Consider the following 14,728-nt stretch of genomic DNA (forward strand, 5'->3'; position numbering starts at 1 on the left):
GTCGGCTGAAACTTCATATTAGCTTCAGATAAACTTTGAAATATTTGTGCACACAAAGAGGCTTGTGGATTTTGGCCCTGTCAATTATACAGTAAGTGTATTAAAAATGGATCTTTGAATGGCCAGTTTGAACAGGAGGGCTGATAATTGCAAGAAAAGAAAAAAGTCAATGCTTATTTGGACACCAGATTGTTGTTTTAAAATAGACTTGAACAACCCACCTTATAACCATCTATTCTAGCCATATTGCTATTTCAATTGACAGCTGCAGAAAACAATATATTTTTATAAATGCAATCCATTACCACATGACAAAATATGGTCTCAAAAATTGCTGCAGTTGAATCCTTTTTTAACCATCCCACTAAATTGCAACAGCATAAGCACCACAAAGGATAGCAATGCAGAATTGTATTGTTGTTGTACATCACTTCTTTTTTTTTATTGACTCAAGCCTGTCATTTTGTGATGTATTGTACATTTGGTTCTTAAGAAAGTAGCAGCACACTTTCACATAAACACTGAAATCAAGTCTGAGATAAAAAAAAAAGTGAGTAGACTACATCAATACTCTGTCAAGGTTTAAACTTTCTTTGGTTTTAATGATGTATTGTGGATTGCAGGACTGGCATTGAATAGGAGTTGCTGAAATGCTTGTGGAGTCTACAACTGGCATGGCTCCACTGCATTCCTGCTCTGCTGCTAACAATTAGGTGTGTGGAAGAGCACAAGCTGAAGAGTTGGGAGCACAATGTCTGATGACTATCACACACTGTTTCTTGAGTGGAGTCACATGGGCCTGTCTCTCTCTCTCTCTCACTCACACACAGTCTCAGTTGTACTATTTCCACACATACAGCTTTATCCATAATCCTTTGTGCTATGAATTCCTTCAAGGGCAACTAGAAACTATACTAAAGGTGAAATGTTCTTAAATGCACACTTTTGTAAGCCATATTTAAATGAATGAAACTAATTATACCAATAATGACTTTTCATACAGTTCATACGTACATGTTGTGTCATCTACATTATCTGTATTTTTAATTGGTTGACTAACATTATGACTGATTTTTCAAAGGAAACATTCAATATTGACTCTCAGACAAGTGCAGTCAGAACAGTGTTGTCTTTGCAGCAGTTCTGTTGCTGCCATTGTAGATCTACAGTAGCTCCCAAAAACAAAAGTGTTTGCTCGTACATTATGCTAATAAGAAATGTGTTAATACAAGAATAATCCCAGCTCAGCTTGCTTGATCCAATATGTCTACGTGCCAGTAATAAAACAATGAATTTTATAATCGGACACATTTGCTTGAGAGAATGAACCATAACATTCAAACAGGTAAACAGGTTTATCCTTCATTTTAGCCAGTAACATTGGAACGTGTTGGGCAAAACGACCCCAGTGTATTGTTATTAGATCCATAAATGCATTCGAGATTTCAACTATTTCAATTTTATTTCAACATTTAGATAAATACGTCAATTAGACAGTCTGAAAATCACTAGTAGCCGACACACATCTGTTAAAATGTTTATTCTATTAAAGGTCTTAGATTTAAAGTATTTTCACATGTAAACTTAATTTCAACTCCATGTTAAAAAAACAGTTTAACACTTTAACAGATTACAACCCTTATATACAACAGAGTGTAGTCCTCTGTTTTTGTGATATCTCACCAGATATATAATGCATGACCCAACATGTTTTAAAAATACATACTGTAAATCAGATCTACATTTTCATACCAGTGGAAAGACAATCAAACAAAGATTTTTCAGTGTCTCATATAGTACCATTTTTAGTTAGAGTTTTCTGAATTACTATATTGCCCATCTGTGTCCTTGTTTGAGTGTGACCCAGCCTCTTATGAGAATAAGACAAAACTGTATTATAGCACATTGCCAGAGAAAACGTAGCATAAGACAACACTTTTATACAGCGATATAAAATACAATAACACTTTGATAATGCTTAACTGATGCCCATATGCTTACTTTTTCCACAGTAGTCTAATATGAGTACAGTTGGAGACATAACCATGAACACACTGAAAAATATCTGTTTAAGGGAGATCTATTTTATCTAAAGAAAAACTTCACAAACACCCAACAAGTGTCTCATCTCACAGACAAATAGTGAATGACCCCAACACAAATAAAGGGCTACAGAGAAGGAATAGACCAAAGAGTGGCAGAGGAGTTTGCCCCTTTTGTCAGGTGTGGTACAGTTCAGGGTTTCAGGGCAGTTGAGGCAACAGAGGTTTGAGTGTGGAGGGTGCGGTTCATCACGGTGGAACATACAGTCAGGAAAAAGTGTGCTGAGAAAGATACAATGATAAAGATCCTGTGGTTTGGAGGTGAAGGACACACAGCATGATAGAGGCTGAAAATATTCGGGAGCCTATCAAGATAAAAAAATCAGGCTTCTATTCTGGCCTAGGAAAAGCTACAATGAAAAACTTTGATGTGCAGGTCAAATGGGCATTAGTGCAGAGAGGAGAAGTTCCTAAATCTTTTAAGAACCCACAATTCAAACTCCTCCCTAAGGCTGCTGTAAAGGGCTGGAGCCACAGGCTGGGGGCATGGGTTGGCTAATGAGAATATATTGAGTGTTAGCAGCAGCCCGATTTGCTCTCTGCAGGCACAGTCTCCTGGTCCAGTTTGATCCGGTCTCCATTGCTCTCCTCATACGGCAAACCTTTGTCGTTAGCCAAGATATTCTCTACCAGGAAACGCGCTGCCTCGTCCACGTTGATGTTGTCCTATGGAAAGGTGAAAGCAGCATGTCAGGGAGGCAATAAAAGATCTATTTTATTTATTTCAAAAATTGTTTATAACTTTCATTTTTGTCTTGCTTCTGTCTGCACATCACGGTTGTAGCAAACTTTGTTCCCTAGATCATATCACAAGGTTTAATAGACACTAAAAACACCACTAAAATATCTTTATATGAAGCAGTTTGTGCAACAGCTGGGAAACACTGGGAGATGGTTTTCAGTGAGCCAGTCTGATGCAAGCAGAGACTAAATAAAAACAACCATTCATTTTTGTCCTTCACACTGTGGCCAAAAGCTGTCATCTCATGGTTGAAGAGGTAATGAATATTAATGACCTTTCTCCAGGCTTTGCAGTTAGAAAGATATTTACAAAGAGGCCTGGGTATCTTGGGTAACAACAAACGAAAGTAAGTGTTTTTCCAACACAAAAAAGTGCCAATACTGTATAAAAACACATTATGAAGTTGCAAAAGTCCAAAATTATATTAGCAATGGAAGTCTAATAGTTTTTTCAAAAGTAATTACAAATCTGGTGAAAACACAAGTATACTGCTCATGATTAATAGGTAGGGCATGTGAATTTAACTATATGATTTTGAGACCTCTCAATTCATAGAGGGTGAGCACCAATCAGAACCAGACCGACCCCTAATTAGAGACTAAGTTGTTGACTATGTTGCAGAAAAGGCTAATTAGGACTAGAGGAAATTAACATCCTTTTAACATTTGACTGAGTAGCCTTCCTCAGACCCACTGTCCTCAAAACTGTGGTCAAAACAAACTGTGATTATATGATTGTGTATTATTCTCTCATAAGACCATTTGGAAAGTCTATTGAGAGGCAGCCTGTGTGTCATTCCGAAACAGAAACAAAAAGAAAGTTTAGTGCTTTATTAACAGAATTACAATCACAGGTTATTGTAGGCTGAGTTTAACACCTGTGTGACTGGCATAAAAACAAAAACACAACACTACTTCATTGCACTCACAGAAAGGACAACGGCCAGAGAGGCTTTGCACACATCACGCCCCAGCATACTTCACATGACGCAGCACGTGACAGAGCTGAGAGGCCTTAGGTTATTTTCAGTGAGTTAATAAAGTTAACTCTAGATACTAAAATTCATCAAAGCATTCCTCAACATGGAATTAAATGGTTTGAGATGTGGAAGTTAACACAAGCCTGCACATGTGAACTAGCAGCCTTTTGTCAGTCATGTGCTGATGAGTCTGAGACAAATATGAGAGCAGATAGTTTGCATTACATCAGTCATACACTAGGAGGTCAGATATTTTTTAGTCCTTTCATGTATGAAGTTATTCCTTAATTTTGTAGAAGTCATAGGGTGCTGACATAATTTCACTTCACCAAATTCTGCTCACAAGGGCAGAAGTAAAGCCTAGAGTAAACACACACACATAGCAGTAACACCAAACCTGTGACACCATGACCAAATTTGAAGAAAACCATTGCAGAATATTATCTCTCAGAGCACTACCCCTCTAACCCTAACAGCTCTGGGCGGCAACATCAATCAACATCATGTGATACCATATCACACCAGCTGTCCAACACATCTTTTGGCCAGTTGACCAGTTGGGAAGATAAATGTTCAAAGGTGTTGTGCATGAATTGCAGGATAACTTCCACTCCACACAAGATTTTAGCCATAGGCAAAGTTTCCAAGATTTAAGAAATACGGGTGCTTGCTTAGCTCTCATTCCAGCCACAACATTAGTTAACAAAGCCATTACCAAATGTTATGTATTTCACAATCACCACAGTAACCAGTGTGATTACATCATCTGGAGAGTGGAGGGTAAGGGGAGGCTGGCAGCGCTGCAGGATAATTTCTGAGGATTTCCTGTCTGCCGTGAGGGGAAGTGAAGAGGCCATTCAGTAAAATGGCAACTTCTTCAAATTTGCAACAACGGTTCAGTGGCTCCTTTTATTTATATTTGGCTGTGCATATTAAAGCTCTGACATCTGATTTGCCACAAACACAAGTCATGTCTATGTGTATAATAAGATTTGAACCTATCAATGGTCATGTTTGAACCATCACTCAAGGCACTTTGAAGGAAATATGTATCCCCCATGATGCAAGATATTTCAGCCAGCATTAATGTGAGTCCTAACTTTGGTAATTTCACGCTGCTGTACCCTGGTTTCATCTATAAAATAGCCAGAAACAAAACATGAAAACACATCAGAGAGGGGAGAATAATTGAAAAGAGGAGCCTGTTAAACAGAAATGGGAGGAATGTACTGTAATGATCTCTCACCTTAGCTGAGGTTTCAAACCAACCCAGAAAGCCAGTCTCTTTGCAGAAATTGTCCATTAGGGCCATGTTGTTGGTGGTCTCTTTCTTCTGGTCGCATTTATTGGCGAGCAGCACTGAGGGTATGGGGTTGCCATTAGCCAGTTTCACCTTGCTGTCCAGGTCATGCTTCCACTTAGAAACAGCCTCAAACGTGGAGCCTCTTGTCACATCGAACACCACGAATGCCCCCACAGCCTCTTTGTAATACACCCGTGTCATATTCCCAAATCGTTCCTGACCTGGAGGATGAGAGGAGAATTTAGTAAAGTATTAGCATTTTTATAAAGTACATATAGTAAATGTAATACGTAATGGGGTTTTGGGTTTATGAATCCATCAGAAGCGGATGTGATTAAACAAAACGAACCAGTATGTTGAGGATGAAACCAAATGTCTAGCCCTGAGCTTGGGAATAGTAAATGACAAGACATGTGTCATTCTCATTTCATTCTCCATTTTGTTACAAGTCAGAGAGACCTCAACAATTTTTCCTCCTCTTTAGTGGCCAAAAAATCATGAGCATAGAGATGGTTCTCATTCAACCTACTTTCCCTAATTTGCCACAGGGCTAATCCATACAAAGAAGTAATCTGCCATGATAATAAACCCATTTTCTGTAGTCATGATATTTCGCAAAGGTAAAGCAAGGGGAATTACCAGTGAGATATGGGGTGTCACTATTAATATGAGAGGGCTTCCTTTTAAACTGGAACCTTTTAAACCTGTATTTGTCAAAAATCTATTGATTGTAGTCACCATACCATCATACCAACTACTCATCAACCTGTGAAGAAATCAGTTTTGTCTGCTAAACAACAAAACACTAAGTCTCTTTAAAGTATGCATTTTGAATATGTTTGTTGTATTTTTCCCTTTTAGTCTGTGTGTGCAGAGCATTTGAACATTTTAGATAGCACCAAGTCACGGAAAATAACTAGACAGGGACTCCACTGTAGTCATGAACCATGAACTATTCAAATCACATTCAAAATGAAACCTAAAAAAAAGGAAATAGAGGTGAGAAGATGACTACACCTTAGTATAACTGTGCAATGTAATCAGACATACAGTAGAGTACGTCAGTGGGGGGGAAGTGAATCTATGATTAGCAGTTCAGTGGCACAATAGTTTGGTCAAATTGACCAACGTCACATCTTCCTGCATGTTAGTCTAATCAAAAGATCACTTAAAGCTTCTAATAGATGGTCCTAAAGACTGGACTCTGATGTTTCTGGATACCAAGATAGTTAGGTGTGTTGATACTATGCTTACCCAAAACTGCCTGCAGAGGAACTGACTACAAGTGTGAACAGGCTTTAGTCTGAGACGTAGGGAGTCTTGATTCCAGATGTAATAAAGACATTCAGACAATAAGCAGTAGAGATTCTTTGAAGGAACTGGTCATTTTAATGTCACGAGCCTACAGTTAAAATGTGTTTCTGGCAGTTCAAAGAGAGAAGTGTTTCTCCAGATATGACAAAAGCAGTGTTATGTTAAAGTTGGAAAATTATGTTCGCTATGACTCAACTTTGATGACAGACATTTTTCTCTTTACATAACAGTCATGGTCTTGCATAAGCTCCCCAATATGTTTCCTGTTTTTGCTGTTTTTTGATGTTTGATGTTTTTCATGATGCATGATTACTTCCATCCTATAGAACATTTAACATGGACCTCATATAGGCAGGCCTGTTTAAGGACTGTACACATTTGAGATGTATAAATGGGCATACAAGAAAAGCATGAAAAAACGTAAAGAAGCCAGAACAGTGTATCTTAGATTTAGTTTGTGTCTGAACTTGTGGCAGAAGATTACACACCAGTGTTTGAGATTTTGGTGGCGTGGTTCCCATTCATTTACATTAATTCACAGATTGTGCCTTTAAAGCACCTGCTCATTCAACTTACTTTTCTTAGTTCAGTGTCTGCAATTATGCCAGGTGACGTTTCCAAAACTTAATGTAGCATTGGAATCGATTTATCACAGTGTATTTTTTGCTGCACTGCTCCAATTTAAGAAAACCTACAGGCCAAGTGTAACTATGCAAGGGACAGTTATCAGTTTCAGCTATACGTGAGTTACAAAACAGAAAAAGAAACAAAAAAAATGATTGAGGAACTGTGAGCACAGCTGCTCTAAGTATACTTTCGCTTTACTGTAGGTACTTACCCAACCACGCAAGGAACTGGAGTGGCGTGGCGCAGTGCGGGTGTGAGTGAGAGAGTGAATACACTGTGGGGCCCACAGGCCTGACGGTAATTGCTCATAATTGAGAGTCTAATTTTAGCTGATATAACCCCAGGTGAATTCACCAGAGACACGACACAGTGGGATAAAGAGCCGATACACTGAAATAAGGCTTTCATTTCCAGGCTTTGTAGAGCTCATACATTCAGCAAGTGTGGAGGGAAAAGCAGAATATGGCTCATAAATAACTGGCTTCACTTAATTGTTTAGCCATAATGTGTTATTGAAGAATATTAAAGACAGAATGAATGCTCTGCAGAGAAAGACACATTTTAATAGCTTCAAGTGTTTTTTAAAAAAAGGTAAATTAGTTGATAAAAAAGCAGGAAAATAAAGATAGGCATTTCTCAAAAAGACGCTATAGAATTTAATCTTACTAATGAATAGAGCAACAAGACTTATTATGATATACTGACAACAAAAACAACCTTTCTGTCAGCTCACCTTGGACTAGGAACTGGTTTACATAAAGTACAGAATGGCAAGGTTGGAGATTAATTAACAACCATGCCCTCCACACAGTTAATTGAAATTTGTTTAATTTGTATCTGCTGATGCTTGTTTTAAATGTTAATGAATGCTCAGAATAATTATGATTGTTTATTTATTCGAGAACTGAAGACAAGCCGTTCCATAAATATAAAGAATCCATGAGAGCATGTCACAATCTACTTTCAACTCTTCACCTCACTTCAGTTGATTTTCTGACAGGCCAAGTCCTTAATCGGCCAGTCGATATTTAAGCAGAGCCAGTCTGGGGGTGTTAACCTCACTCTGAATAGGAGTGCCCCTCCTGCGAGAGAAGTGGCTGCATGGAGAGGACTGATATGGAGTGATTATATCAATCAATACCACCGATGTGATTGCAGCTACACACCTGCACACACACACACACACACACACACACACACACACACACACACACACACACACACACACACACACACACACACACACACACACACACACACACACACACACCTGGCTGTAGTTGGGGGTAATGAGTTATTTGGGGTACTGATGAGGTGCTGTGGTTCCATACAGAAGTCAGTAACATTAAATGACAGCAAATCCCATGATGCCTGATCTTTGAAGTGTCACAGCTTGTCCCGATAGTCATTCTGGTGCATTTACTAAATCCAGTCAAGTTCTTGCTGAAAAAGACAACTCCTGGTTTTATGTTTGACTTGTTAGAGCAAATAAAATCTACCTCACTCTATGTTGAATAGGTTAATAATCAAACATGAGCTTCATATGAAGCAATAACTTGTATTGTTTGCACTATTATTTATTGATTTAAACTGTTAAAAACTAATGAACATTTTTTTAATAAGTTAATGATTTTCTGTCATTCAAGTCTAGCTATTACTTTGCCAGTCCTCTAAACCATTGTATGTTACATCCTCACATTTTCACTCCAGGTCTATATTACCTACGTGCTCTAATTGGCAAGCTGGTTGTCTCTTTTGTAAATGTTTGATTTTAAGAGCACAGGAGGAGTTCAGGTGCTCAGCTCTAATCGATGCTGTGATGTCAATACAGGCAATAGATTAGTAAATATCAATTGAATGATATTCATACTCTGCTGGTGTATTATGCATCTAGTTCTATCACGCCAATGATGTGTGCTCCTTGTATTGTATGTCTGAGTGAGCTTTGTTTTTTCTATGTAAAGGATGAATACAGCTATGCAGAAAGCATTAATGATTGTCATATGCTGTTAACCCAATCATTGTAAAACACAGGAATGAAATGAGCAGTATGAACAATAATATATCAGTGGGTAAGAGTGGAGGCCACAGAGGAGCGCGAGACTGCAGGAGAGAACAAAGCTGTGTGCTGCTGCCATAATCACACAACATGAGGCAACTGCCTACAAACTAAAAGAGTAGTATGTCTCAATCTAAAAGAGAGAGACAGTAAACTATTGTGAAAAATATTAAACAAGGACATTTCAGTTGATGCATGACCTCAAGTGCAATTAAGCTTTCTGCCTATAAATGTGTCAAATTTCAGAAATCTACAGTTAAAAAAACTCCTCGATGAAAAAGAAGTGGTTTAGTTACAGCAACAGTATCATCTACTGTTTGTTGTGTGGGAGAAACAGAAATAAAGAAAAAGTCTTATCATTATCCATAGCCCTAGCAACCCTAGTTTCCTCTACGGCCGTACATATTGCTAGTCCGTGGGTGGGTTACCATAGAAACTGTCCAAGCCAGACACGGCAGCAGCAACAGCAGCAGTCTCCGTCTGTTGTTAGGAGGCAACTGGCTGTGAAACTTTCCCTGCACGACCCTCCCAACAACACGAACATAACGAAGACAACACAGGGTCCAGTCATTAAAAAGGTAGGTCTCCAGCACGAGCTTTCAACAAGAGACTGTGAACAACACATGACCAGCACGTTCAAATTCCACTGAGCAGCATGTGAGAAGTGACTTACTTCAGCTTACTACAGCCTTCGGCACTGAACCGAGTCTGAACTGAAGGAAAATCCCCCACCTTAACATGGTTTACCCTTGTTTCCCATCACCTTCAGCTAAAGTATCAGTGGGGCTGCTCAACATTAAGCCTTGGCACAAGGATCTAGGAATTTAGCACAGAATGATAATATTTGTTGTAGAATATTAACCAGAATTATTGCATATGGCTGCCATCTTTTAGGCAAACTAAACACAACACATGACCTAAACATTAATGCACAATTAGCACTAGTATCACCATACCATCACCTAACAATGCACAAAGGACACTAAGAGATAATGAGGCACAGCAGGGATGAATTTTATCAGTAAAGAGTTAAACCAAGCACACCTTTGCCCTTGTTTCATATACAGATATGACAGGTAAAACCTGTATTTGAGTGAAAACATTTGCTTCCATTCAGGGCATAAGGTGCGACTATAAGGGTTTATAGTTAGTGCTGTGAAGGGAACTGCTGCATATGTCCAATAATGTTAACCTTCTGCTCCTAGAGAAATGTCTGATCCTAAAACAGGTGCAGATTTCTTACTCTATGCCATGGTGGTAATCATCCTGTCCGCTGGCATAGACAAACCCAGGAGAGAGTAGCAATTCTGGATGAAAAGGGGTGGGAAATCCACCAGCTTAACACTGACTGCCTTAGTGGCCCCATCTTGAACAAGGCTCTGATTACTATCATTCCTCTCAGACTGTAATCATTATTAAAGGTTGGTAAAGGACAACGCAACTCTGAAGTTGCTCTTAGTGTTGCCAAGATGATAATTCCTTCTTTTCTGCACGATTAAATGGCTTAATGGTTGGTCTTAATGACTTGGCAAATATACCTCCAGCTTTCACTCTTTCACACCCACGTCTCGTTACTTATTTTATCCTCAGAGTGTCCTCAGGCCATGCCTTGGTGTAGGTGTGAATAATGAGGTTTAGTATCTGTGTCATCTAACCTCAAACTTTCTTTCTGGTCAGCATGTGTGTGTGTGTGCACGCATGTAAACGGTTGTACTCACCCAATGTGTGCAAGCGTCTTCCCTTGTCTCTATGAATGATATCAGTCCATCTAAGTGTGTGTGTGTGTGTCAGTGTTTATTTACCCTAGCAGATCCTCTGATCGAGCGCTGTCTGTCTGGCTGTGACAGGCAGACGGCCATCCCTGGCACTCACTCATAGATGCCCCCTGTGCACTGAGCTTGTGCTGCCAGGGCCCAAGTGACGGCGGGGATCGTAGCCCACACTGCCAGTCAGTGACAGACATGCAAGTTGTTGTGACGACCCCCCCCTCCAAACCCCACACACACCCAACTGTCCGCCTCCTTTCTGTCACTGCTGTAAGCGATGGAATAAATATAAAAACAGCAGTCTTCTAACCATCTGTCCTGATCTGTCTCAGCATATGAGGTTTGTTTGACTGAAGGAGAGGCTGGACCTGCGTAACCATGGCGGTGTTCAAAAGTAATAATAGATTGTAACCAGAGGCAGGGCTAATCATTTTTTTCTTTCAGTAGGAAAAATAAATAAATCAGGATGGGTTCACATTTTTACCCACATGCCCATATCTACATTGAAAACGTTATTGGTCAATGTAATTTCTACTTCTTTTCATGCTGGTTGTGTAAAGATATTGTGTAAGGAAGGATCCTTACACAATTTCAATCTATCAGACAAAATCCACAGTATTCATTCTGTGCAAAATGCATTCTGGTACAAGTTGACCTCGACGGTGAAAACATCACATATGAGCAGGAGGAACTATTACACCGACCAATATTCCTTTCAATGTATGTATGGTCATGTGAGCATTGCTTTAAGACATACTTGACTGGATTTATCCTTTAATCTGTGTTTACATACATGTATATGCACTATTGATATGACCCACAGCAACTAACTTTTCAAAATAAATTGAAAATCTCACGCAAATAAACCCCAAAACATTTTACTGCAGGGCCAGATGAGAAGCTTTTATAGGGCACTTTAACATCTGGCTATGGATATTTGAATTGGGAGTAAATAATCTCTGGGAGATGCAGGCTAAATCAGTTGCACATGGTGATTTTTCCATGACTACGCCTATTTTTGGAAAAAACTTTTGTTTTTCTGGAGCTCTACATAGTTTATCCAACTATCTACAACTCTAGCACATGCATCATGATGAGAAACCCATGAATTGCAGTCATTTCAAAGATTACTGGCATTTCAAATTATGTGGTGGCTACAGGCTAATCAACAAAGACATGGTTCATGTAAGAGAAAATGGACCATAGTGTAACTTGTTAACATAAAGTGCAATCGTAATGAAAGCATACATAATTGATCATTTCATCATCCCTACTCGGCATATCAAATTTCAGGAATTTCCACATGAAAGTGGTAAAGTAGCTGAATTTCATTACACTGTAGTTTTCATATTCCAACATTTTCTGAAAATGGGGAGGGCTAATATACTGTATGTGCACTAACTATATTTGACCAAACAAAAGGAGAGCTCCATAGCAACGTAAGTGATTTAAGTATGACCTATGGATTCAAACTGGCATCTTCTCCTCACCCCTTGTGTCACATTGTCGTGTCTTTGTAAGAAGTATAAATGTATTCTTCTCTCTCTCACTCTCACACACACACACACACACACACACACACACACACACACACACTTTAAGAGAATGATTAACTCCATGTGAGAGGTCACAACTGTAAAGCATGGTGTAACCCATGACAGACAATGCAATTTGCACCTATTGTTTTTTGTACTGTCTTTGCTATTCATATGCAACAGGGTGGCTCAAGGCTATCACCTGACACAGTCCTTTGAAATGTTAGAAACCGTATAGGAATTATTGTTGGCACTTTGAATAGAGTGCACACATGAGCCACACGATCTTATCATACCACTAAAAAAAACTCCCCTACAGCTTATGTGACCAAGCAATTTCACAAGCCTCGTGTAAGATGTATATTTGGCAATGAAGCCACACCAGATAAGACATGAAAAGATGGAGGCTAATGAGATGTCATGCACCAACCCCTCCATCACACACACACACACACCCTCATTCTCATTCTATATCCTCAACCCTGCTTCTTTAACCTTTACGAACACAACTGTCAGCTTTCCTCAACACTTGCCATTTCAAACTTAGCCATTTTTGTTGTCTGCTTTGCCTGCTCATCTCTGCTCACTTCCTCTCTAACTTGTCTTTTCAAGCATGTCATACTCAGACTGCTGTGTTTACCTGTGATATTTTAGTTCCCAGAGATGACAAACACTGTGAGAGTTTGCATGTGGGGTAAAACTTGTATTGACACTGCTCTGATTTCTCTAGGCTTGCTTACTCAAGCTGCTGGAATGCACAGGTTGGTATGTACACCAAATTTAAACCAGCTTGGAGAGGAAGTTACTGAAAGCTCTTTCAGAAATACAAGGATCACATGTGACTGAAGAGAGACTGCCAGTTAGGGGCATCTGAAAAACATTATGACTTTTCAACATGAATAATGGCGCGCCATAAAAAACTAAGGGCCAGTTAAGTCACGCAGTAAGCCTATAAACACATTTTAATCCCCAGAGAAAACATTACATGAATATGATGGTGAGTTTAATTGAAGGGGGGCGGTGCTCAGTCGGTAATAACAACGTGACCTACATTCCTCTAGCAATTATGAGCTGGTGATCACAAAGTGGAAAGGACATCGAGCATGATCAACCGGTTTTTTGTTTTTTTTTCTGGTGGAAATTCCTTTCCTGCTTCTTCTATAAATTCACAGTCGCCTGGGAATTTATATTTTAATAATAAACTCATGACATTTTGAGGGAGGTTTTGGCACTGTAGATAAGCCAAATCCAAGAAAAGTCCCTCACAACAAGTTTTGTAACATATGCACTCTTGTGTGTAGGCTATGTGAAAGTGAAACTTGAAGCAAAACTTTCTCTCGGCGGCCATTGGCTCAGAATCAAATCGCAATTTAAGCGAACACGCGCGTCCTTACCTGCGATGTCCCACAGTTGTAACCGGACCAGCGTTTTGCTGTCCCAGTTGATCACTTTAAGTGCAAAGTCGACTCCGATCGTCGCCCTGTAGTGCTGCGAGAAAAGCTGGTGCACGTAGCGTTTGATGATGCTGGTTTTCCCGACGCCTAATTCCCCGATCACCAGCACTTTGAACAAGTACTCCTTACACTCAGACACCGAGCCCCCGGCCATGCTGACACTGACACACTCACAACTTTTCTCCCCAAAAAATAAAAAAAAAACAATACTCTAGACTACTTCTGCTTTCTCTCTCATGTAGGCTTCCTGCGAGAGACAGCTGTGGATTGGGTTGGTCAGAGGGCTGAGGGCCAGATGCAGCAGAAATTACATTTGTCTCCCCCTTTCTACTTCTACTTCTCCTCCTCCTCCTTCTCCTCCTCCTGCAGCCACCTGATAAGTCATAGGACCCGGAAATGTCAGGGAAACTCTCGATGCATGTCCCAGTTTCCTCTTGTGGTCTTTCATGCTTACATAATCATGTGTTGTTCCCTAAACTTTCAGATAAAACGTCATCATCATCAACTGTGATGATTATTTTCCCCCCAAATATAATTCTTTAAAATAAAGGGAAAAAGTATATTTGAAATGTCTTAACTTCATAAATTCATTGATCTGATTATTTTCTTGATTGCTTAGGCTATGAGTTTTCAGAGAAAAAGTGAAAAATATGCTCTTTAATTTCCCACAGATTAAGATGGATTAAAGGTGCAGTGTCTAGAAGTTAGTGGCATCTAGTGGAACAGACTAAGCAGAAATTAAATATAATATACATAATTAGTGTCTAATTCAAACTTGAGTGTTTTCATTACCTTAGAATGAGCCCTTTATATCGACGTAGGGATTGGGTCCTGTTCCATCAAGGCC

General features: G+C 39.4%; 1 protein-coding gene across 1 annotated transcript; it reads right to left on the minus strand.

Moving 5' to 3' along the window:
• Window positions 1-1,560: 1,560 nt before the first annotated feature.
• rab32a (RAB32a, member RAS oncogene family) lies at window positions 1,561-14,212 on the minus strand. The gene is made up of 3 exons (XM_053337182.1): window positions 13,822-14,212; window positions 5,070-5,347; window positions 1,561-2,768 (listed from the first exon to the last, which is right to left on the minus strand). Exons 1-3 carry the CDS (start codon window positions 14,033-14,035, stop codon window positions 2,619-2,621), a joined length of 642 nt encoding a protein of 213 aa, XP_053193157.1. The 5' UTR covers window positions 14,036-14,212; the 3' UTR covers window positions 1,561-2,618.
• Window positions 14,213-14,728: the final 516 nt, after the last annotated feature.

The sequence above is a fragment of the Scomber japonicus genome, chromosome 17 (genome assembly GCF_027409825.1).
Source record: "Scomber japonicus isolate fScoJap1 chromosome 17, fScoJap1.pri, whole genome shotgun sequence".
Lineage (NCBI taxonomy): Eukaryota > Metazoa > Chordata > Actinopteri > Scombriformes > Scombridae > Scomber > Scomber japonicus.